The 26228-nt window shown below is 33.9% G+C and overlaps 1 protein-coding gene across 1 annotated transcript in view; it reads right to left on the reverse strand.

The window, feature by feature from the left end:
• Positions 1 to 2545: 2545 nt before the first annotated feature.
• Positions 2546 to 26228, reverse strand: part of IPMK (inositol polyphosphate multikinase) — a 36300-nt gene continuing 12617 nt past the window's right edge. The window contains exons 3-6 of the mRNA XM_061195961.1: positions 24100 to 24196; positions 15990 to 16162; positions 4867 to 4948; positions 2546 to 3626 (exon numbers count right to left, since the gene is read on the reverse strand). Of these exons, the coding sequence (XP_061051944.1) occupies positions 3004 to 3626; positions 4867 to 4948; positions 15990 to 16162; positions 24100 to 24196 (975 nt within the window). The 3' untranslated portion in view covers positions 2546 to 3003. The remainder of the gene's footprint in view (positions 3627 to 4866; positions 4949 to 15989; positions 16163 to 24099; positions 24197 to 26228) is intronic.

A 26228-nucleotide genomic window follows, 5' to 3' on the forward strand; every position in this document is an offset into this window, starting at 1 on the left:
AATATTCCAAGTCCTAGAAACAAATATGTTTCCAGTTGCATGAAACAAGAAAATCGCAACTGAGATATCTCTGAAAATTAATTCTATCTTCTCAAGTTAATTATAAATTTGATGTGTATACGGTATAGAGATATGAAGAACATCATCTTGGAAATCATAAAATAGTAAATTATACTCAATTAAAATCATAAAAAAAGATCTTATTCAGTTGAACACAATCTGAAGCCCCACAACAGCAAACTGTAGTGTAAAGAGGCATAATAAGTACAATTTCCAGACACATAAAACAAATAACGAATACTGAGTTGAAAATACGACATGCTCCATGTTACAGTCATTTAATACACACATTTTCACAACTGTTTCTTGAAAAACTATTCAGATAAAATATTTAGCATTTATCAATTTTAATTTATTTGAATCTATGTAACTTCATCCATATTAAAATATCAATTAATGTAAATACTTTATTATAAAACTATTATACAATTTAAATTTTTATTAGAGAAATGTATTATTCATTATCCACAATTTCTTAAAGTCCTTTTCATGAGTGCATTCCATAAGAAATACAGTAAAATCATTTATATTTCCTAGGGGGAAAAAACTACGGTAATCCTATTAACCCAAACTATATCCTTATTATTATTTCTTGAACATTTAAATGTTTAAATATGCTTGGTGAATAGTGATCATTCATCCCCACAGTGGTAAATTTCAGCATAATGTTAAATGACTGGACTAGACAGTAAAATAGTCACATGTAGATAACACAAATAGATGCTTGTTCTGTTACATGTAAGCTTACTTATAAAGTAACATAAAATGGGCGTTGGATAACAGTGATAAAAAAATGTAAACAAACAGAATTAAATGTGAATCCCTTCCCTGAAGAACAAAAGATAAAAGTGTTTCTTGTTTTATTAAAACAAAACATTATCTATTGTATCAAAAAGGTAAGACACTGATTATACAAAACTAAATTTCCAAATATGGATAAAGAAAATATGGAACTGATTCACACCTTATTGAGCTAAAATGCGCAAAAAATCTGATAATACTTAAATTTATTAACTTCATTGTACATATAGGTTGATACCATCCCATACAAAAAAAAAGTCTCGTTTTAAGATTCAAAATAGTGTTTAAATTATATGAGCTTAAGATTTATTGAACCATTACCCAAATAACAACAACAACAAAAGTCTACGCTGTGGGACAAAAAAAGTAAAACTAAAAAATTTCTATTAACTATGACTTGAACTTCATCCCCACAAAAAAAGCTATGGCAATACCCATTTAGGCAGCAGAGAAAAATATGAAGTCCTTATGGAAAATACCTACACTGACTCTAAATAAAAAATTTTAATCAAATTTTGCTATAACAAATGCATATGAATTTTAAAGGTATTCAGGCCTAATATATTTACTAAGCACAGAATCCATAGGGCATTTGTTACTTTTCTTTGTGCTCAGATACTTGCAAAAGTACACTCAGAGAGGGTTGGGAAGGTGAGATAAACATAAAATTGTGATACTTTCCTTCACACTAAAAAAAGGCCCTTGAATTTAAAAGTTCAATTTGTAATTTTGGGGGGAAAACAGTCTAACAGTTCACAAGTCTAAAACAATTTCCAGGAATATGGCAAGACTGACTACTTAGATGTTTTATTAGTGAATCAAAGTGCAAGTAATGAAAACATAAACATTTAACATATTTGCAAATTTAATTTCGAAGTTCTAAATGTTTCCAATAACAAATAACTAGTTATTTTTTAAAAGGGGTGGATGTGAAACAGAGATAATACTTACAAATCTAATATTTCCAAGAAAAATAGTACTGCCCCCCCATGAAGTTAAATTATAATTTCTCTCTTGAATATGATATACAACTGTTTTAAGTAAGAATGAAACAGGAGCATGAATTTAGACATGTACCAAACTCTGTATGACGTACTAATTTACACACAGTATTTTTGCTAACACTCACAATACTGGATGTTGTCCTTCACTGCTTATTAGAATTCTGAGAAACACTTTTTAGCAACATATATTCATACCACTGCTTAACTAAATGGGGACATGTAATTACAAGAATTGTAAAAGAAAAAAACTCTCAAAAGTTATTTAAAGGAGAAATAAGAAGAAGAGCTTCAATCATCCACCTTTCTGAAGCTGTAGTAAAAGGTATTATATGGTTTATAATACTTGTCACAATGTAGTAAAATTCCAATTTTCCCATAAAGATTTTAAAAGAAAAACATTTTGTTCCTTGCAAATAACTTCTCTCTTCCCTAACCGTGGCGAGACTAATTATTAGTGCCCTTAATGTCAGACTTTTGTTGTTGTTGTTGTCCATTTCAATGATCTTTTTCAAGAAGTATTTTGAAATATGCATATAAATGGAAATTAAAGGGAAAATCTGCTTTTGGAATACAATAATTCTAAATCATTTTACTTCTAAGAAGCACCTTTTGATATGCTGGTCTGAACTTTTAACATAAAACCTAAACAGTACTTATTTCTGTAGAATTTTCTCCAGTTTTAATAACTTCATACGTAGCAATACTAAGGATATCAACCTGTGCTTTCTAGATTTTTGAAAGTGTTCTAATAATGTAATGAGTTTAGATATGGCTCATTGTCAAGGGCGGGTGGACAGAGATTTCACAATAAATTGGCTACAGAAAGCTAACTAAACTCGTAATGACTGAATAATGGTTTGCATTTTGCTTAAGCCAAATAGATCTTTAAGCCACGTACCACCACATTCCCTGCTTAACATTCCTAAGTTTCTTTATTCTTTATAGTTTTCTAAAGAACAAATAATTAGTTTTCCTGAGTAAGATTATAAAAAAGTTAACCCTTCTACCAAAAGTATAAAGACAAATAAAATGTAGACTCACAATACAAATTTTTTACACAGCATTACAAGTGCAGAGTTATTAACTGCTGCTCTTCATTATGAGTGCCCCACCCCTTTAAAAGATTGCAGCAAAGGATTCAATTGTCTAAAATACTCTGCAGTACAGTAATTAAATGCTTCAGCCCATAAACATATCCCTCATCTACTGTGTTGCTAGGGAACACATGAGCAAAGTCTATCATTCGCACTTCTACTTCCGCAATCTCTTGACAACCAGTGGGAAGATGGTAGAAGACTTTTTCCAGTTGGGAAAGTACATTTCCATTTAAATGTTCCTGTGACATGCTTTTCCACCCATTGTCTTGCTCTATATTTTCAACTTTCAACGAAGTCTGACTGTGATGCTTTTTTGAATACATTTTTCTGTGACGAGCATACATTTTGGACAAGCTTTTGCCCACTGAAGCCTCTATTTTTCCATTCGCTGTGGAACTTAACACATGAAAGTTATTATTGTACTCTAGTACATCTGTGTCTGAGAGCTGTCCTTTGGACAAAAACTTTTCTGCTAAAGTTCTGTCATTCAATTTTGCAGTAGTTGGCTGAGATGAACCTTCATAAACAAACAATAATGAACTTGCATAAAAGTTAAGCTGCTTCTGGCTTTCAAACCACTGCAGAATATTCTCAATCTTCTGAATACTGGCAGCAATAGCATCTTTTCTTAAGCAGAATCCATTATGAAAAAAACGGGAGACTCCTATAAAAAGGAAAATACTAGGATTATAATGAAATTATGAAATAACTATCACTTGGGAAGTAATCTCATCTTAGATACAATTCTTTAATTTTCTCCCATCAGCCCCTGCAATTAAGTGAACAGATAAGAATTCTAGTCAAACACAGAATCTTGGAGCTCAACTTAATTTCTGGTGAAGATGTTCTTGCTAGAAAACATATAAATGACACTTATGTAACATGAAATACCTTATTTAGACAAAAAATTTACTACAGGTAGACTGCTAGTTTAGTGCTCTCTCTATACATTCTCTTAAGGAACAGGATTCCAAGATTTGCTTCATTTTCTATTATGAGGAATTTTACAGTAAGATTACATATTTGTTAGAATCACATTCAAGAACTAATCTAGAACCTAGAGTCAAATCATAACCATTTTTAATGATGTCAACAGCCCATTACCAAAATACGAAACCATAACTGTACTTAATTTATGTTCTCGAAAATATTTATTAAATCAGTCTTTTCACAAAAGTTGAGCTCACTTTGGGGACTAGTACTACTCCAAGTTGAGTATGTTATTCAAAATTGAGACTTTTACATGTTTTAACCTATCAGATTAGGCCTCTTATAAAATTATTTATGCATATTTTATCACATTTGGGAATTTATGGATATATGTAATTAAATTTTGCTGTTCCCCTACTTCGGGACAGAAACTGCTAAAAATAGTCATATTAGCCTGAGAAATATTTTAATAAAGAGCCAATCTGGGGATTTCCCTGGCAATCCAGTGGTTAGGGCTCCACGCTTCCACTGCAGGGGACATGGGTTTGATTCCTGGTCAGGGAACTAAGATCCCGCAAGCTGCACAGCATGGCCAAAAACAACAGCCAATCTGAATATTAGCTTGCTATTGGTTAAGTATACCAAGGCAAATACTAATTGTTAAGGGAACACTATAGATGATTATTCTGTATACATAAAATAAAAATTCTTTGAACTATTTACATCACTCTTAAGTTCTGTCCCATCTTGGATAGAGCTAATAATAAACTTTAAAAGAATATTATTTCTGGAAATCTGTGCTATCACTGCTTTTATAATATCTTGGCCATAAATATTTTAGAAGCATATATGTTAAGACTTCATTGTGAACTGAATCATTATACCAAAGGAGAATTAAAACTGAAATCACTTTAGAATTATTTTGATAACTGTGTAGTAATAAAAGCACTGAAGTATGGTTTTTCAATCCTTACCATCCTTTAGAGTTTCTTTTGTTAAGCTTCTTCCATAGTGCTGGTTTTGTGTCTCATAGCTATCAGAATGAACATGATAAACCTGTCAGAAAAAAGCACTGAATATTAAACACTAATACTCCTTGACCCAGGGCTGGGAGTGAGGAGCAGTGGGGGGAATCCCAGCAATGCAAGGATGGTTAAAGATGGGAAGATCTACTCATATAATTCATTCTAATGGAGTTAAGATGAAAAAAAAAAATCATATTGTCTTATCATGCTGAAAAGGCATTTAGCAAATTTACATCTACTATCAATGAAAACTCTTTAAAAAGACAGATGACTACTTCCAATATGAAAAGAATTATCCATCTCAATCCACCAAAAGTTAGCCTCAAGTTTAAAGTAGAAATAAGGAAGCATCTGTCCTAAAATACAAGAAACTTCCACAAAAAGTACTCAACCACAATGTGTTTTATCATCATTATTACCTAATATTGTTCTGGAGTTTCTAGCAAATGCAAATAGATAAGAGAAAGAAATAAGAGGCATAATAATTTGAAAAGGCGACAACAAAAATATTACTCTTTGTAGATAATGGTTGTATATTGGAAAATCAATTTAAAAACTAACAAAAACAATAAAAACTTGAAATGGTGACAGTACAAATTAGTAAACAGAAAATAAGCTTTCATATATACAAACAACTGGCTAGAAAATGTAATAGAAGATCCTACTTACAAATCAAATAAAAAAGAAATAAAACATAGGAATAAACTAAAAAAGCCTAAGATCTATAGAAAGACGTCTTTAAAACACTCCTAAGATATACACATAAACACATACCCATGTTCTCAGAAAGGAAGATTCAACATCATAAAAGATATAATTAATCTAGGAGTAAAATCAGATTATAATAAAACACCAACAATTATTTTAATCATATAAGCTAATTTTAAAGTTCATATAGAAAATCAAGAATTGCTAAGGAAAATCCAAATAAGATCAGTAAGGAGGGACTAACCTTGCCATCCTACTAGATATTAAAACATATTTTATTTATACTTTTTCCAACTTTACTGAGGAATAAATGACAAGTATAATTGTATATATTTAAAGTATACCATGTGATTATTTGGTATACATATACATTGTGGAATGATTACTAAGATCAAGAAAATAAACACATGCATCACCTCATACAGTTAACTCATTTTTAGTGTATGTATGCAGTGAGAATGCTTAAAATCTACTCTCAGCCAATTTCAAGTATACAATATCGTATTATTAACTATAGTCACCATGCTATACATTAGCTCCTCAGAACTTATTCATCTTATAACTGAAAGTTTGTACCCTCTGACCTACATCTCCCCATTTCCCCCTTCCCTAAATCCCTGGAAACCCCCATTCTATTCTCTGTTTCTATGAGATCAGCTTTGTCTTTTGGGTTTCTTTTTTTGACTCTACATATAAGTGCTACCACACAGTATCTGTCTTTCTTTGGCTGGCTTATTGCATTTAGCAAAATGCCCTCTGGTTTCATCCATATTTCCTTCTTTCTCATGGCTGAATGATATTCCATTGTTTAAAGAGGCACATCTTCTTTATCCATTTATCTGTAGACAAACACTTAGGTTGTTCCCATATCTTGGCTATTGTGAATATTGCTGCAATGAACATAGGAGTGCAGATATCTCTTTGGGATGGTAATTCCATTAAAACATACTTTAAAATCAAAAACATGAGACGCTTGTATGTGATAATGGTATTTTAAACCAGAAGAAAAAGATGGATTATTATTAAATGGTGTTAGTATGATTAACTAGTGACCTGGAAAAAATAAGTTGTATTTATAACTTATACCAGGATAAATTCCAAATACATCAAAGATCAAAATGAGCAAAATAAAATGCCTCCCCACCCCAAGATAGAAGAATCCTTGAATAACTGATAAGTAAGGAAGGCATTTCCAACTAAAACTCAAAAATTTCTACCACATACAATATGTTTTTTAAAATGTTCATAGTGTTTTTGCCATTCAGAAATCAAAAGACAAACAGAGAAAAGGTATTTGAAATTTATATGATGAACAAAGGGCATGTTTACTCTTATGGGAAAATGAACGACGTATCTGAAGAGTTCACTGAAATCAAACAGCTCTCAAACATACCAGGAACACAGCCTACCCCAAAATTGTGGCAACCAAAAATGCCTCCAGACACTGCCAAATGACTCCCTGGGGAATAAAACTGCCCCTGGTTCAAAATCACTGCTCTAGATATCAGGCAGACTGCCAATATCTACCACAATTATAAACGCATACAAGCTCAGCAATTCCCCTCTAGAAGCTTATCCCATAAATACCCTAGCACACTGGTGGAATGAGGTAGGTCTCCGGTTAGTCATCTGTAACATTACTTGTAAGAGCAAAAGACTGGAAACAAGTCAAAGGATCCATCAAAGTAAGCTGGTTAAACTATAATACTGTGCCACTATGGAAAAATCTTCATGATACGTTAAACAAAAAAAAAAAGCAAGATACAAAACAGTGTTCAAAGTAGGTAGGTTTTGCAATAAAGGAATACATATATGCAGCATTTACTTGTGTATGTTTAAAATACTTCTGGAAGGATACGCTGGAGAAAAAAATCACTATAATATAGTATCCTGTGTGGAGAGTGACTTCTCACTGTATATATTTCTATACTTTTTGGAGTTTGAGCCATATAACAATGTATCTCATCAAATTTTAATTAAATATTTTTAAGAAGCATTAAGAATACATTGCTTTAGGGACTTCCTTGGTGGTCCACACACTCCCATGCAGGGGACCCGAATTTGATCCCTGGTCAGGGAATTAGATCCCACATGCCACAACTAAAGATCCCGTGTGTGCCGCAACTAAGACCCGGCAAAGCCAAATAAATAAATAAATATTTAAAAAAAGAAAAAAAAGAATACATTGCTTTAGAAACTGATATTTTATAACTTTCAGTCTGATACGGCTAATTACCATCTATCTCAAATGCTTCACTTTATTCAAAGAGTTAAATTAGAACCGTGTTCTTACAGCCTATTAAAGAAAGATAATTTATCTTGAACAAAGTGTTACTATGAATAGAAGAAAGCATTTCATAAATACCAAAATTACATTTGACTACAGGAAAAACTATTTTTATAAGAACAGTTAATCATAACCAAAATGTGTTTAAAAAAATATACTCATGTTCTCTATGCACAGAAATATGTGTAAAAGAGGATTTTCAAAGTGACAGGTATTAACTAATGCTATGTGGCAATCATATGGCAATATACAAATGTAACAAATCAATATGTTGTACAACTCAAACACACAATGTTATATATCATTTATGTTGCAATAAAAAAGGATGAAATTGAGAAATTAATAATCAGAGGAAATATATTAAATAAACACAAAAAACAAATGCGAAGAATTTTCAAATACTATTCAGGGATGTATTTTCTGAGCTAAGTTAGATTTCACATATGAAAAATCTAAATTTCACAAATAGACTAAAGCTAATTAGTTTCAGTGGGACTCCTTTATTGATATTCTCTCTTCCTCTATTTACTTATTTTTATTTATTCATTTATTTTTTTATTGGCGTATAGTTGATTTACAATGCTGTATTAATTTCAGGCATCTTTATTTACTTCTACTTTACTAGTTAAAGCTAGAATATCAAGAGGTCTGAGAATTTCTTCAGTCTCTACCCACTGTCCAGTCTTGGTCAGTCACAAAGATATCTATAAATCAAAAGTTACAGTACCACCTTGAAAATATTTTTAACGGAATGGTAAGCTGGAAGACATGAGTAGGACAGAATAACAAGCAAAAAAAAAGCTCCAGCACTTCCTGGATCATATAAGTTGCTTATTTTACAGGAACTCATGTCAGGAGCAAACCAATTCAGATATCTTTAGCAAAACACATTTCCTATTAAATCAAATCCTATTAATGGAAAAAAAGAAATTTGAAGGGTTACTGTTATCCACTATTATAGAGGAAAAAAAGGTATACAAAAAAAGAGTCTGATTTTTAGACAATGTGATAAATAAAGATCAAAAGAATCTTTTCCCCCAGTAATTAGGAATCAGTGATTAAGAAACGTGACTTCTCTCTTAAGTGCAAATATTTCTTTGTCAAAAATTTAAGTTATTGCCAAAAATACACTGGAACATCCAAAATTAAATCATCTAAAATCTTGAATCACAAGTTCTAAAGAAATTTCAGGTAATTTCTACAAATTGTATTTCAATTACTTGTGGTTAATAAATATAATAAACCCCTACAGTTATATAGCATGTGTTTTCCAAGTCAATACAAAACTGGAAAATTAAACAACCATTCAAATAGTTAACCCAAAAGGATGCTATGTCAAAAAGCCAGTAAGTCCCAAAGCAAGCTGCTGATATATTAACTTCTCTCAAGTTTGATACTTTAAGCTAAAATACACCCCACCTTCCTACATACAGTATGCTCCAGTCACCTTACATAAACTCCTATTTCACAATATGCTCTGCTTCTTGGTTTTCTACCTATTATTTTCCCCGTTGCCAGTTCAAAATACCACCTTATCCAAAGGCACTCTATACTCCTCCTTTTGTGACTCCCTCGTTCACATAGTTCCTATTCAGTTTCTATCTCTTTTGTTACACATATCTTAATAAATCTTGTTGTTAAATCAAAGTGAGTCTTATCATCTACACCATCTTGGGATCAAGGAAATAACAGTATAATTGCTGACAGTCATTTAAAAATAAGGAATTCCTAAACTGGCATGTTCTTCTACCCACCAAACCTCTTCCTACTACTGGTTAAACATAACAGAAAAGTATGTTAAAATTGATATATTTGGTAAATTTCAGTCTATTCAGTTATAGTAAGGGTTGTTTTTGGTTTGGTTTTTTTTTTTTTTTAATTTAAAGGTAGGACTGTCTTGGAGGAGAATTTTTTAAATTTGGAACATTCATTCTAAAATTATTCAAGTCTACCTTTATTATTAGTCTATAAACCCATTGTGATTAAAAAGTTTAATGAATTTACCACCTACTAAAGAAATAACTATTTGAAAAAAATCCTAACATAACTCCTACTAAATTCAAGGTATGTCTCCCAATTTTAACATTCTAGAATAACATAATTAAATTTATATTCACATTCTCATTCTCATTTATTATTTCACACTTCAATCATATCCTTTCTCAGATAAGTAAACAATATGTAATTATAAACTGCTAACTACTATATAAAGGAAGCCATGAAAACAAAAATAGGGGAACCCAAATTGATCTACAGATCCAAAACTATTCCTTACACCAAAATCCCAGCCGACACCTCTTTGCAGAAATGACAAGTTGATTCTAAAATTCGCGTGGAAGTTGAAGGGACCCAGAACAGCCAAAACAATCTTGGAAAAGAAGAACAAAGTTGGAAGTCTAACAATTCCTGGTTTCAAAACTTACTCCAAAGCTACACTAATCAAGACAGTGTAGTTCTTGGGAGTTCCCTGGTGGTCCAGTGGTTAGGACTAAGTGCTTTCACTGCCGTGGGCCTGGGTTCAACACCTGGTCAGGGAACTAAGATCTGGCAAGCTGCACAGCACAGCCAAAAAAAAAAAAAAAAAGACAGTGTGGTTCTGAGAAAATATCTGCAAATCATATATCTGATAAGGTGTTAATATTCCAAATATATAAAAAGTCAGACAATTTGATGGGAAAATTTTTTGATTCAAAAATGGACAGAGGAACTGAATAGATATTTTGCCAAAGACAACATCCAAATGGCCAACAGGAACATCAAAAGGTGCTCAACATCACTAATCATCAGGGAAATGCAAATCAAAATCACAAGATACACTTCACACCTGTTAGAATGGTTATCATCAAAAAGACAACAAATAACAAGTGTTGGTGAGAATATAGAGAAAAGGCAACACTTGAGTACTACTGGCAGGAATGTAAACTGGTGCAGCCACTATGGAAAACAGTATGAAAGCTCCTCAAAAACTTAAAAATAGAACTACCATTATGATCCAGCAATTCTACTTCTGGGTATACACCCAAGAAAAAGAAAATAGGATATCGTGGTGCTATATGCACTCCGTTCATTGCAACATTATTCACAATAGCCAAGATATGGAAACAACCTAAGTGTACATCAATGAATGAATGGGTAAAGATGTGGTGTGTACACACATACCTCGTTTTACTGCACTTCACAGATACTGTGTTTTTCACAAATTGAAGGTTTATGGCAAGCCTCCATTAAACAAGTCTATCAGCACCATTTTTCCAACAGCATTTGCTCAGTTCATGTCTCTGTGTCACATCTGGTAATTCTCGCAATATTTCAAACTTTTTCATTATTATTATATTGTTATGTGATCAGTGAATTTTGATGTTACTATTATAATTGTTTTGGCACTTTTTTAGCAATAAAGTATTTTTAAATTAAGGTATGCCCATTGTTTGTTTAGACATAATGCTATTGCATACTTAACAGATTACAGTATAGTGTAAACATAACTTTTATATGCATTGGGAAACCAAAAAATTCTTGTGACTTGTTTTATTGTGATATCTGCTTTATTGCAGTGGTCTGGAGCTGAACCCACAATACCTCCAAGTACGCCTGTAAATAAACAATGGAATATTATTCAGTCATGAAAAAGAAGGCAATCCTGCCATTTTCAACAACATAGATGGACCTTAAGGGCATTATGCTAAGTGAAATAAGCCAGATAGAGAAAGACAAATACTGCACAGCATCACTTATACATGGAATCCAAAAAAACAAACCAAACTTATAGAGAGTAGAAAGTGGTTACCAAGGGCTGGGAGGAGGTGGGGGAAATAGGAAGAGGTTGGTATTCATCATTCAGTTATAAGATGAATAAAGTCTGAGGATCTAAAGTAAAACATGGTGACTAAATTGATAACACTGTATTGCATAACTGAAATTTGCTAAGAGGGTAGAACTTAGAACTTAAATGTTCTCACATACACAAATAAAAGATAAATATGTGAGGTGATGGATATGTTAATTAACTAGATGAGTGAAGCCTTTCACAATGTGTATGCATATCAAATCACCACAATGTATACTTTAAATATCTTTACGTCAATTATACCTCAATAAAGCTGGGGGGAAAAAAAAAAAGACAGTGTGGTTCTGGCATAAAGATAGACAATATGGATCAACAGAAGAGAACTGAGAGTCCAGAAATAAACTCTTACATTTATGGTCAGTTTATTTTCAGCAACAGTGTCAAGAGCATCCAGTGGGGGAAAGAATGGTCTTTTCAATAAATGGTGCTAGGACAACTGAATATCCATATGCAAAAGAAGTTTGACCCCTTCCTCAAACCACACCCAAAAAACTAACTTAAAATGTACACATATCTCAATGTAAGAGTTAAAACTATAGAAGAAAAATAGGAGTAAATCTTCATGACTTTAGTTTAGGCAATGGTTTCTTAACTATGACACCAAGAGCACAAGTAACAAAAGACAAAAAAAAAATTAGACTTCAAAATTTAAAACTTTTGTACTCCAAAGCCATTATAAAGAAAGTGGAAAAACAATCCACAGAAAAAACAACCCAAATTAAAAATGGGCAAAGGATTGGAATAGACATTTCTCCAAAGAAGATATACACATGTCAACAGCACATGAAAAGAGGCTCAATACCATGAGCCATTAGGGAAATGCAAATAAAAACCACAATGAGATACCACTTCACATCCACTAGGATGGCTTATAGTTAAAAAAAGAAAAAGAGAGAGAGAGAGAGAGACAATAACAAGGTTTGGGTTTTGGGTGAGGATGTGGAGAAACTGGAACTCCTATATATCACTGGTAGAAATGTAAAATGGTGCAGGAACTTTGGAAAAACACTTTGGCAGTTTCTGAAAAAGTTAAACTTAATCATAGCACCCACCAATTTCAAATTCAGGAACTACCCCCCTCAAATAAAAACGTAACGACTTGTACATGAATGTTCACGATAGCATTATTAATAATAGCCCAAAAGTGGAAACAACCCAAAGTTGACCAGCGAACAAATGGATAAACAAAATGTGGTATATCCGTACAACAATAAAAAGGAATAAAATACTGATTTATGCTAACATAGACAAACTCTGAAAACATTATTGAAAGAAGCCAGTCACAAAAGACCACCTATTGTATTACATGATTCCGTTTATATGAAACGTCCAGAAGAGGCAAAGCTATAGAGTCAGAAAGTAGATTAGAATTGTCTATGGCTAGGGGGTTGGAAGTTGGAAGGAAATGAGGAGTGATTGCTAATAGGTACAGCATTTCTTTTGGGGTGATGAAAACGTTCTACAAGTGAATATGATGATGGCTGCCCAACTCTATGAATATACTAAAACCAATCAATTGTATACCTTAAATGAGTGAATTGAATGGTATATAAATTATATCTCAATAAAAATGTTATTAAAAAATATAAACAGAGGAACCTCATTTGTCTGGGGAAATAACACAACACAGGAGAGCAAAATCATATCTTAAAAGGCAATGGAAACCCACTGAAGAGTTTTTAAGCTGGGGAATGTCAATTAGATATACATTTTGCAATGTTTGGAGAACAGACTGGAAGAGAGCAAAACTGAAATTGAGAGTTCAGTAAAGATACTAGTCTAGAGAGGAATAATTTTGACAATGGGACTCAGGTGCTTGGGAATTAAGATCAACAGGATTGATGGATGGCTCTGAGAGGTGATGGTACTATGAGGTTTCTCCCTCGTAAAACTGGATGTATGGTGATGCCATTTACTGAGACAGAGAATAACAGGTTTGCTGCTACTATTGTGGTTGATATTTTGCAAGACAGATCTATGTCAGTTTTTTACATATTAGTCCTAGATGTCTTTAAGTTATCCGAGTAAAATGTCTAATAGGCTGTTAGCTATATAGATTAGGAGATCAAAGAAAAACCAGAAGCTGAAAATATATGTTTGGGAGTTATCAGTGTAAGTGAAACTGAACCAATGAGAAAAAAGGATGCTACCTAGGAAGAAATAAAAAAGAGAGGGAGGCAGTAAAATGGAACTAAGCGGAATACCTCAATATTTAAAGAACAAACAGAAAGAAATGAGCTGGCAAAGAAGACTGCCAAGTGGTCTTAGGAAAAAAACAAGAGAGGGTGTAGTGTTATGGACACAAAAAGGAATGTTTCAAGGAGGACCTAGTCAGTGTTGAAGGCTGCTTTTCAAAGTGAAGTAAGATGAGTAATGAAAAATGCCATTTGGATTTAGTGACATGGAGACATCATTAGGGACCTTCATGAGACACCAATCTAGTGGCATGATGTAGCCGAAGCCAGACTGGAATGGGTTGAAGAATACTGAGTGGGAAGTAAGGCAACAGAAACAAATATAACTAGTTTGGGTGCAAAGTGGAAACAATTTAAACCCATTGCTGGAGGGCAGAACAGGATAAAGATGGGTTTTGATTTTTTTTTTGAGAGTGATTTGAACATATTTAAAACAAAAGGAAAAAAGAGTAAAGAGAGACAGAAGTTGAAGATATAAAAAGGACAAGAGAGAATCAACAGTATTAGGCTCCTGAAGAGGTGGGAGACAATGAGATCCAGAGGACATAGGGAAGGGCTGTCCTTAGGAAGATGGAAAATTCTTCAATGTGACAGGAAGGAATAAGGAGGAAATGAAAGCACTTGCAGGTTAGGTATGTACATCTGTTAGCAGGAAATTAAAGGAAATCCTGTGTGATGGCTTATTTTTTCTGAAGCAGAAGGCAAAGTTATCTGCTAAAAGAGAAGGAAAGCAGGAGGGTGAGAGATTTGAAAACAGTGAAGGTTTAAATAACTGCCCAGTCAGATTCCTTTGAGATGTTTATTCCTTGTTTGTTTTACCATTATTCCACTACCCTTTTCCCCTTTACTATATACCCACATTTAGAGTTTTCTAAAATGAAATAACTGTGTCAATAATTTCTTTGGTTTCATTTACAGACTACCAAATTCAACTGTGCTGTTTTAACTATCACAGTAACAATTCATTTATAATGCTTCCTATTAACTCTCCTGTTTAAAACTCAAAAGGAAGACTGTATATCATCTTACATGATGAATTTCAAAATGATCCATTATGTTTTTATAGAAGCAATAATTTATCATATATACAAATTTTACCTCCAGACATCTAGGCATACCATTTATTTAGAGGATTTTATTCCACATTCTTAACTGTGGCATATTGTTTGCGAAGATGGCCTCAACATCCTTGTGCACACTGCCATTTGTATTTTGACTTCCCTATTCCCACCATCAGAAGTGGGGTCTTCTTCTCCCTATCAATATGGACTGGCCCTATGATGTACTTTGACCTATAAAACTCCATAGAAATGACAGAAAGTGACTTCCAAACCTAGATTTTAACAGCTCTTGTAGCTCTCACTCTTGCCTTCCTTGAATGTAGCACACAAAGAAGCTCCACTTAGCCTTCTGGAAGATGAGGAACCTCATGGGAAAAGGCTCAGCCAACAGTTAGTATCAACTTGTAGACATAAGAGTGAGGTCATTTAGACCACCAAGCCCCAGCTGAGCCATCAGATGAGTGCAGCCACAAGAGGGAACCTGGATGAGATCAGAAGAACTGACCACCTGAGCCCAACTCAAATTGCCAATCCAGAGAAACATGAGCAAAGAAAACAACAGCTTTAAATCACAGTCTGAAACAATAACTTAATTTTTAATTTCACTCTTCTGTTTTAAATATACAGAAAAATTACTGAATACATAAACTTAGCACTTTTCTCGTGGGAAAATCATAAATAATATCACATTCACTTACCATGTTATTTATTTTGCACCTAAACTTAAGACTTCTTTAATACAAAATTATCAGAGTCAGAGACTTGAGGTTTAGCTATTCATTTACTTATTAATCATGTACTGTATATCAGAATAATTCCTGACACTGCCCACATACCAGTGAACAGAAGAGGTAAAAATCTCTGCCCACACTGGGGAGTTATGGATAACCTAATTCCAAAATATATGAGACATAATTTTCAAGGGAAGAATATGTAACAAGAAACGTGTGTATTACACTAAAAATCACTCTTACCCTCATGCCAAGCACCAAGAACCCAATCTCTTCCATTAATGGGTACTTGCTGACCTGTTGCTGAATCTTCTCAGATGAAGCAAAAGGATCATAGCTTTTCCGCCCTATCTTTACATCCATTATACAGGGCTTATTAAATTTATGGGTCACATCTTCCAGTTTTAGGTATAAATCTGTTATTAAAGAAAAACTCTAATTAGTAATAGGAAAACATATTACTACTCAAGGAAAAACAAAAATGAGGAAATCTTAAAACTGAGAAAAAAGTTAAAACAAGTCCAGAGTCAACAATTATTATTACTCCACTTGAAGAGAGAGGAAAAAAAAAAAAAAAAAAAGACTGACCAACAAATTTACAACAGGTATAAATGTCACAGGGAAACTCTTGCAGGAGATGGAATAAATAATATTCAACCATAAACAAAAGGTATGAATTAGATATAAGGCTTCCAAGGACATTAAAAAGGCAATGAGATTATTTTAAAAGCTGTCCCAGAATACATTCTCCTTTTGAATATAGTTTATATCATATATGCCTCAGCAGATATCAGTATTTTAATAATTTTTAAGTCTTTATTTAAAATTAGTAATAGGAATAACTCCTTCCCACAGAGGACACAACAGGTATAGGTTAAGAAAGGTAAATCAATCCAAATGATGGTCACTGCCAAATATACGTTCTAGTCTTACTAGTCCCAAAGGAAAAACAAATACCTTGCTTTTTAGAACACAAGAAATCCTCAAAAGTTCATTTGTAAATAACTTTGGCATCCTGTATACATCTTCCCTCAGAAAACTATTATAAATGGAGATTCAAGTAAAAAAATAAACATCCCAGTTATCACACACGGTAGCTGACCTTATAGTTTTAGCTTGAATAAGAGTCCAGGTGCACTGAGGGAAAGAAGTAAGGAAAGAAATTCTTCCCCCACTTCCTGGGTGAATGAATCTTCCCAAATAAAGTTCTGAATGAGATCGTAATTTTCAGTTACGAATGTAATACGAAGCACTTCTCGTAAAAACTTTTCCTCAAAGACAGAAGCGATTATATTTTCTTTTTATCAAAGTAACAAGGTTTTACTTCTTTAAAGTAAATAAAATTTAAGTAAATAAATTTATTTTTAAAAATTTTATCTGTTAGTGAAAGGAAAATGGCGAGAGGGAGGATTATAACCTTGTAGAACTAGGTGAAGTCAAGTGACAAAAAAGGAACTGCAGCCTAAGAGACCAGCACTGGCAGAAACAAGAAGGAGCATGCCACATTTTAAGAAAGTTTCTAACAAATGGACATCTTCAACAGGATAAGAGAAAGTAAAAGGTCTGGACACACACATGAACCTGCCGACAGTGAAAGGTAATGAGACAAGTAGGAATATCCTGATCAAGAAACTGGAACCAACCCATTTCTGTGCTTTAAAAGATAACCACAGGAGCGGATGAGAAGAAGAGAAAGGAGGTAGCACAGGACAGGCCCCTTCAGATTCTCTCTTCCCAATTTCAGCTACCTTGAGCAAAACAGAAGGAAACCAATCCATCCTCTCCCTAAAGTTGTATAAAAATTTCAGTAACTAGGCTTGTATTTCAAGTATCAGAAAAGACTAATTAGATCCTAATACAGTAAATCATTAGCATTCACAAATTTATCATCATTAATTTCCATAACTCAAGAAACCCTAAAAGCCTTACTGAGGTGAGGCTATGTATGGGAGTATAAAGATAGTGTGTAAACCCAGCTATTACAGCATCTATAGTTCAGTGTAGGGTTATTATTTTCTACTTGCCAATTTGGTAGTGATTAAAAACAAAAAATAACCTGTTTGTTGTAATAAGATAGAAACGTCAGAAGCTAGAGTAGAGACTTTGCAAACTGCATATAAAATCCCTATTTTTTCCTTCTCTTGCAAAGGAGAAAAATACAAATGCAAACTTTCTTTATAGTGGGAATACAATAAATGTTTGCTGAAGGAATCAATGTTTGCCCTTCTCATTCCTACTGCCCAGGGGAACTTTGGGTTTGGCCTTCCTCATCCTGTAATAAGTTGAGCCATTCCTTCAGTAAACAGGCTTAAGTATCATAGATTTTATTTGACATTTATTTTGACTAGGCAAATATTTGTCACTATCTTACTTTCAGGTTCTTGATATGTTTTATATGATTGGAATTACCAAATAACTGCTAAATTATTGATTATTAGCATTAAGTTAATAATCCTTAAATTAAGGCCTACTGAGAGTTGGTTTAGTATATTCTTTTAGTTCTCTGGCCTTGATTTTTTTTAAGTGAAAAGATTTTGAGATTCTCATTTCTCTTTCCCTCTAAGTTATTAAAAAAAAAAATCAAAACCTGCTTTAGAGATGCAGAGTTTCAAAAACAGAATATGATGTTATATATCTAGCAGCTTGCCACAACTGCTTTTGAATAAAATAGGTAAATAGGAAAATGAGGCATGATCTGAGCACTGAGATCTAAGCTGATTTTTTTTTTACAGGTTATTATCACTAGAAATTAATCTGAATACTAATTCCCTCTGAAAAAATGCTATTAGCAAATTATTTCAGTAGAAGACAGTTCAACTCAAAGTAGGTCAATCTCAAGACTTAATAACTTAAATGACCAAAGGCATTTTACAACAGGGGAGCCTCATTTATAAGGCAATGCTACAGACTGGATAACAAAGGACACTTTTTCAGCTAAGCCCCTCTGGGTATAGTGGAACAATATTTTTCAATCTTTAGGTATGCAGAAAATATGTTCTAAAACTCCACTGCCAAAATCTGATGGACTAAGAATAAGATAATGTTCTATCTGCAATAGTTTAGGTTCATTGTAACCAAGGTCAAAGAAATAAATTAAACTATATTAATATGATGTTTGGAAAATAATTACGACTATTTGATATGATGTAACTTGTAAGTAAAGACAGATTTTTGAATATTAAAAAATGAAGAGAGCTGGTTTTTTCATATATACACATATATATGCATGGGTGTATAAATCATAAAGACAGCAAAATAACTACATTTACTTTTTTAAATTCTTAAAAGCTCTATTTAGGACAACAGATTCTGATGAAGCCAGTCTGTCAGAGGTCTAAGGACTGGCATATGTGAACCTCGGAGCTAAAAGATATTCTATTAAGCTTAGTCTTGGTATTTGTATAATAAATAATAGGACATCTATTTTTCATAAATACATGGATCTCATTACAAGAGTTCACACTGACTAGAAGTATAGTTTAGTTTAACGGGCTGTGGCCATAAGGGATATATCTGTTATTTACATATTAATTTATGGAAAACATATATAGAATTTCCATAGTTCCTTAATTTTTTGAGGTAAAAATCATGAAAATAACTACCAGGTATTCTAAAATACACCACTTCATGCTGTTATAAGCAGACTATTAAGTAAGACTTCTCAGTGGCTATACCAATGGCATAGTTAACATGCTCAAAATATTTATATATTTCATGCTGTTGATGATAGCATGTATAAGATTACACAAGGTTACTATAAATGAAAAAGCTGTTCTATTTTAAATATATTTTCTATTTAAATATATATGATTAAATATAATTATCTTAAATATTAATATAAATTAAATACTTACATTGTTTTCTAATACATTAAGCATAAAAAAAATTCTACTGACGGAATATAGTCCTGACACTCTAAGAAAAAAAAAGGCAGAAAATTCCCCAGTATCAAAGGAGAAAAAAATAAAAACATTTGAAATACTGTGGAAAAATTGAAAGACCTACAAAAAACTAAACAGTCACGATGAGATAACTAGTTCTTTTAAAGGAAAGACAAGGGTGAAGACATTTAGAGAGTTGAAGGAAGACTTATTCAGATCCCCTTAATGAATATTATTGATTGTATAAATCATTAGAATACGAGTTCCAAGTTTCATCACATTCTTCCCCATCATATCTAGGTACTGGCTACCATCTTCATTTCTGAACCTCCCAAAAAGGAGAAAAGGCCTGGTGGTGAATCCCTGCCCATCTATGAAGCCAAATTTCTGTTTTTCACATCAATCTTCAGCTATTTCTAAGAGCAACAGAAGCTGAAAGTAAAAGGAATTATAAATAGAAGAGACCTTGAGCCTCCAAATGTGGGATAAAGGGAACAGCTAATTTCAGTCCATGCTTCCTGAAACTTGACTAGTAGCTAGATCCAGAAACCTACCAATCAATGAAACTGGAGATTACATTTGAGAACTCTCAATTTGCTCAAACCTACTTGAAGATACACTTTTCCATTCCTCCAAATAACTAACAATAAAAGGCTTTTGATAGTACTTGTACTAGGCATCTATGTACTTACACACAAGTAAAATGAGATTTAATATGTATAAATAGCTCCAAATCTTCAAATGTAATTACTAACAAATGTTTTACCTTAAAAAACAAAAACAAAAACAAAACCCACTGGTCATGTTCTAAGGTTTGCTAATGGTGATGACTGTATAACTCTATAACAAAAAACCACTGAATTGTACACTTTAAATGGGTGAGTTTTATGGTACATAAATTATATCTCAATAAAACTGCCATACAAAATTTAAAAGAAAAAACACCCTATTGGTCAGCACATCCTTATGCTTCTCTTAAGTGACAATAATTTGCTGAGCAAACTGGCAGTACTTTCCACATTTTACAACTCTGGATTATAAGAATTATACAAAGCTGTATAAAACTCTACCTTGAGCACGTAAGAAAAGATGCTCAAATAAAAAGAGGGAAAAAAAAGTCAAGAAATAAATTATGTCATTAATTTAATACTATGTAAAGTTCAGTAATACAAACCAGTTTTCTACTAAAATTTAAGAAAATATTTGTTTTCATGATCCCGTGGGCTAAAGATGTCAAAAAGTTTCCTATCTTATATTTATTTCATTTACAATCAAAATGATAAAAACAAAGATGGGGCTTCCCTTGTGGCGCAGTGGTTGAGAATCTGCCTGCCAATGCAGGGGACACGGGTTCGAGCCCTGGTCTGGGAAGATCCCACGTGCCGCGGAGCAGCTGGGCCCGTGAGCCACAATTACTGAGCCTGCGCATCTGGAACCTGTGCTCCGCCACAAGAGAGGCCGCGATAGTGAGAGGCCCGCGCACCGCGATGAAGAGTGGCCCCCGCTTGCCGCAACTAGAGAAAGCCCTCGCACAGAAACGAAGACCCAACACAGCCATAAATAAATCAATAAATCAATAAATCAATAATTAAAAAAAAAAAAAAAAAAACAAAGATGATTCCGTGAACTCTCTAGCAAAATCAAAGCTGAACAATCTGTATGGTGCAACAGTTTTATCTAACTCCTTCCAGAGCTAAAAAACTGGAAAGGGGACTTCCCTGGTGGTGTAGTGGTTAAGAATCTGCCTGCCAATGCAGGGGACACGGGTTCGAGCCCTGGGCTGGGAAGATCCCACATGCCGCAGAGCAAATAAGCCTGTACGTCACAACTACTGAGCCTGCGCTCTAGAGCCCTAAAGCCACAACTACTGAAGCTTGCACGCCTAGAGCCCGTGCTCTGCAACAAGAGAAGCCACCGCAATGAGAAGCCCACACGCCACAACAAAGAGTAGCCCCCGCTCGCCGCAACTAGAGAAAGACGGCGCACAGCAACAAAGACCCAATGCAGCTAAAAGTAACTAAATTTAAAAAAAAAAAAAAATTGGAAAGGACGGGAGTTCCCTGGTGGTCCAGTGGTTAGAACTCGGCGCTTTCACTGCTATGGCCCGGGTTCAATCTCTGGTCGGGGAACTCCCCCAAGCCACGAGGCACAGCCAAAAAAAACTGTTTGTTTGTTTGTTTTTATTTTTAAAAATAAATTAAAATATATTTTTTTAATTGGAAAGGAATGGGAAATTTCCTGAGACAACTGTTGGTATTACAGGACCACTCTAAATATGTATACTTCTATTGACATTTTCTCCTCTCTTTTCTCATTTTCCTCACCTCATCTTTTCATCTCAGTAGCACCAATATCTCCATTTATATTAAAATAAGAGTATTAGAGTTTACAAAGCATTCTCACATAACGTGATCTTCACAACTCTATGTGATATTATTTTCCATTTATAGAAGAAAAGTGGAGCTCAAAAGGTTAATGAGTTAGCAAAGTTCACAAAATTTGGAAATAACCAATGTAGAAGCCAAGTCTTCTGACTTCAAAGTTACTGCTCTACAATACATTAGCAGAGATGTCCCTCAAGATTATTTGGTATTGAAGACCAAAAAGGCTGTTGATTGCTAGTAAGTCTTTGATTTTTTAAATCACATGCCAGTAATCCTAAACTATAAAATGTTACTTTCAATTAAAATATTTCTTCTCTTACCCAAATTCTTTCAGTATACTCTACTTTTCCAAATAATGATGCTGTTTGCTCAGTTATTCTACCCCTTCTTTTTTTTTTTTTTTTTTTTTGGTTTGGCTACACTGCACAGCATGTGGTATCTTAGCTCCCCAACCAGAGATTGAACCCGTGCCTCCTGCAGTGGAAGCGGGGAAACTTAACTAATGGACCTCCAGGGAATTCCCTCTACCCCTTCTAAATAATTTTTTAAACTGAGCATTTAACTATCCCGAGGCTAGATTAGATAAGGGAAAGGAAGGGAAGGGGAAAGAAAGAGGCAGGGAGGGAGAAAAGAAAAGGAAAGGAAAGGGAAAGAAGGGGAGATGGGCAGGGAGAGGAGGGGAGAGGAGAAGAGGGGAGGAGAGCAAAGCAAAGCTCACCCCTCCGCCATACAACTGAAATACAGAAGAATCCTAAATACCCTGGGGAACCAGTGATTTACTATTATCTGAGGATACTCACAGGGAGATACCATGATTCCCTATTAATGAAACTTCGCAAAAGCAGTGAATGAGTAGAAGGGAGACAAAGAACCGAGGAAAAGAACAAGCTGAAACTGTTCAGAGAAGGAGAGAAGGAGCCCGCTTCTCTTCCTGTTCTCAAAATGTGGTTCAAGCACTATCTATATCAAAAAAACTTGAAGCTTTTATTTAACAAGCATACCACTAAACTCCAACACAGATCTGCATAATCAAAATGTCTGGGAATTGAGCCTATTAATTTGCATTTTAACAAGCCTATGGGTTATTCTTAAACTCAGTCAAGTTTGAAACTCTTCCCTCATTCATGAATCTTCTTCAATCGTTAGCAGTCATGCTACCAGTTTAACTGAATTCTGTCTGCTGTCAAAGGCCTTGATGTGGCAAATACTGCTTCAAGTATTAACTAATATTAAGAAAGAAATACTATGCCCTTACATAGATCATTTTGTCCTCTAACTATGAAACTTACCAGTATTTTTTAAAAGATTGCTATTTAAAGCATGCAGGTGGGGGATGAAGGAGTGAGACAGAAGATAGGGAGGAAGGTACACAAAGAAAATATTTTTCTTGATTTTCTTTTTTTCAAAATGGGAAAAGAAATTGCTCAATATGTTCGGAAGGGGCTTCCCTGGTGGCGCAGCCGTTAAGAATCCGCCTGCCAATGCAGGGGACACGGGTTCGAGCCCTGGTACGGGAAGATCCCACATACCACGGAGCAACTAAGCCCGTGCACCACAACTACTGAGCTTGCGCTCTAGAGCCCGCGAGCCACAACTACTGAGCCTGCGTGCCACAACTACTGAAGCCCGTGGGCCTAGAGCCCGTGCTCTGCAACAAGAGAAGCCACCACAATGAGAAGCCCGTGCACTGCAACGAAGAGTAGCCCCCGCTCGCCGCCACTAGAGAAAGCCCGCGCGCAGCAACAAAGACCCAATGCAGCCAAAAATAAATTAAATAAATAAATAAATAAATTTATAAAAAAAAAAAAGTTCGGAAAAAAGAACATCTGTAAATTAATACAGCATTAAATACTAGTATATATATTTTCATTCAATTATAAGAGATTGGTCATTAATTTGTATATGCTATCTAAGAAACTGGTTATGAACAGCAAAAATATTAATAAGTTTTCTTTAATGAAGAAGAGAAAGAGTAGTAAGAAAAATGGATATATTGTTTTTATATACTAGGCTTAATCTTACTTAAGCCTTTTAAAAAGCAACTCTCATGAATTAAGACTAAAAGATGGATTTTAAAGAAAAGATTACCATTTGGTGCAGTGGGAGGTGACCAGATACCGTAATATTTTGGCAAATATTTTCGTAGCTCTAAAAGAACACCATCAGTACAATCAGCAGCATAAACCTGAAACAAAGAGAAATATAATATTTTCATGTTAGTTTCTTATAATGCTTTATTTATAATTGCCCCACACATTTCTCAAATAACACACTACTGTTGAATCATAATTTATCTGGTATGAGTTTTAACTGTAAGTAAATCTGGGGGAAAAAAAAAGATTACTATCTGTCTTCAATGAAAAACCATGTACTGTTTAGAGCACATTCTTCTTGGTTATGTAATTCTAGCCTTTCACTGTCCTTGAACTATTTTACAACAAAGTAAGTTGTAGATAACTCTTAGCAAATGCAAAAGAATTCTTGCCCATAGACATGAAAATAAATTCTGGCCAGAGGAGGGTCAAATGACTTCCCTCCAACCCCCCTGAAAGGGGAGAGTTTACAGTGTTCCTACGTACACTCATTTCACCTTCCCTTTATGCCAAATAAATGTGTGCTTCTTTGAGTTCTCTTTTGAGCCAGTTTTAAATCTGCCTAGTTCCCTCATTAAATGATGAGTTTAACAAAATCTTTACCATGTATTTATTTTATATCTGTAAGGAAATTGTGATTTTACCTCAAAAAAAAAGTATCGTTTAACTCAATGCAAGTCTAACTATTATTGCTCATTTAATTCTTTGATTTATAACCAGTAATAATTCTAGAAAAGACTAGAAATATCCAGATATCCTGGAACTAGATTCTTAACTTTTTTCCTAGAAAAGGAGAGAAAATATTTTTGTTTTAAAAACAACTTGTAAGACATCTTATCCCATTAACTCTTGCCAAATAAGGTCTACCTAATTATCCAAAACCACTTAAGTTTACTCATGTAAAATGCTCATGAAATCTCAGTATCAGAATTCTATGTGTCACACCACATTTATGTCAAGTAGTTACATACAACATAATTCTACAGAATAAACTCAAGTATGGCAGAAACTCACCAAATATCCACATGATACATTGTATTTCCCAGGTTCCCCTACTGAAATATGAGCAGAAGTGATATTAGTCACTTCTGGGCCAAGGTAATTACGAGCAGGGTGTACCTTATCATCCCTCTGTTCCTGGCACAATGAGAGTGAGGGCACAGAGTGTTCATGATGACCTAACAACAAGATGGAGGAACCAAGTATATCTCTATGTACTTACCTAAAGAAGTCTATGATATATATATAAGTGAAAAGATAAAAACTGGAAGAGTAGAAAGGTAAACTTTCTCTTCTTACTTTAAATATTTTTTTAAAGTAGTAAGACTGGTATTTACTGCAATATGCCAAGCAAGATTAACCTAAAAAGCTTTCTACCTAGAAATGTAGGATAAAATATAACAAATATTTTCTTAAACGCATAACTGAGCTCCCAAGGTTAAAAAGGAAATTCATAGGGATCTAAAATAAAGAGGAAACCCAAAGTGCTAAGCTGAGCAGTGATGTTGGGCTCACAGAGGTCCACTCTGAAGACTTGAACCAAAGGATATCTGAACTTAAGGACTAGTCACAGAGGAGGATAGAGCTACTATACTGAAACAAGGAGAGTAAATAAAGAATGTTTTGGTCAAGCTGATAGAGAAAAAGAGAAAAACAGCAAATAAACAATATCAGGAATTAAAAGGGAGTCATAACTAAACTAGCATAGCATTTTAAAAAATACTATGAAGAACTCTGCCAGGTGGGTAATTATATAAAACTATAATCTGTATTTTACTATCACATTAACAAAGAAAAAATCAAGACATTTAAGAAACTGAATCATTAGTTTAAAAATACATCCCTTGGGGAAGGGTAAGCTGGGACTAAGTGAGAAAGTAGCACTGACATATATGCACTACCAAATGTAAAGTAGATCGAAGCAGCAGCATCGCACAGGGAGATCAGCTCGGTGCTTTGTGACCACCTATAGGGGTGGGATAGGGAGGGTGGGAGGGAGATGCAAGAGGGAGGGGATATGGGGATATATGTATACATATAGCTGATTCACTTTGTTATACAGCAGAAACTAACACAATATTGTAAAGCAATTATACTCCAATAAAGATGTTTAAAAAAAAAGAA

The sequence above is a fragment of the Eubalaena glacialis genome, chromosome 1 (assembly GCF_028564815.1).
Source record: "Eubalaena glacialis isolate mEubGla1 chromosome 1, mEubGla1.1.hap2.+ XY, whole genome shotgun sequence".
Taxonomy (NCBI): domain Eukaryota; kingdom Metazoa; phylum Chordata; class Mammalia; order Artiodactyla; family Balaenidae; genus Eubalaena; species Eubalaena glacialis.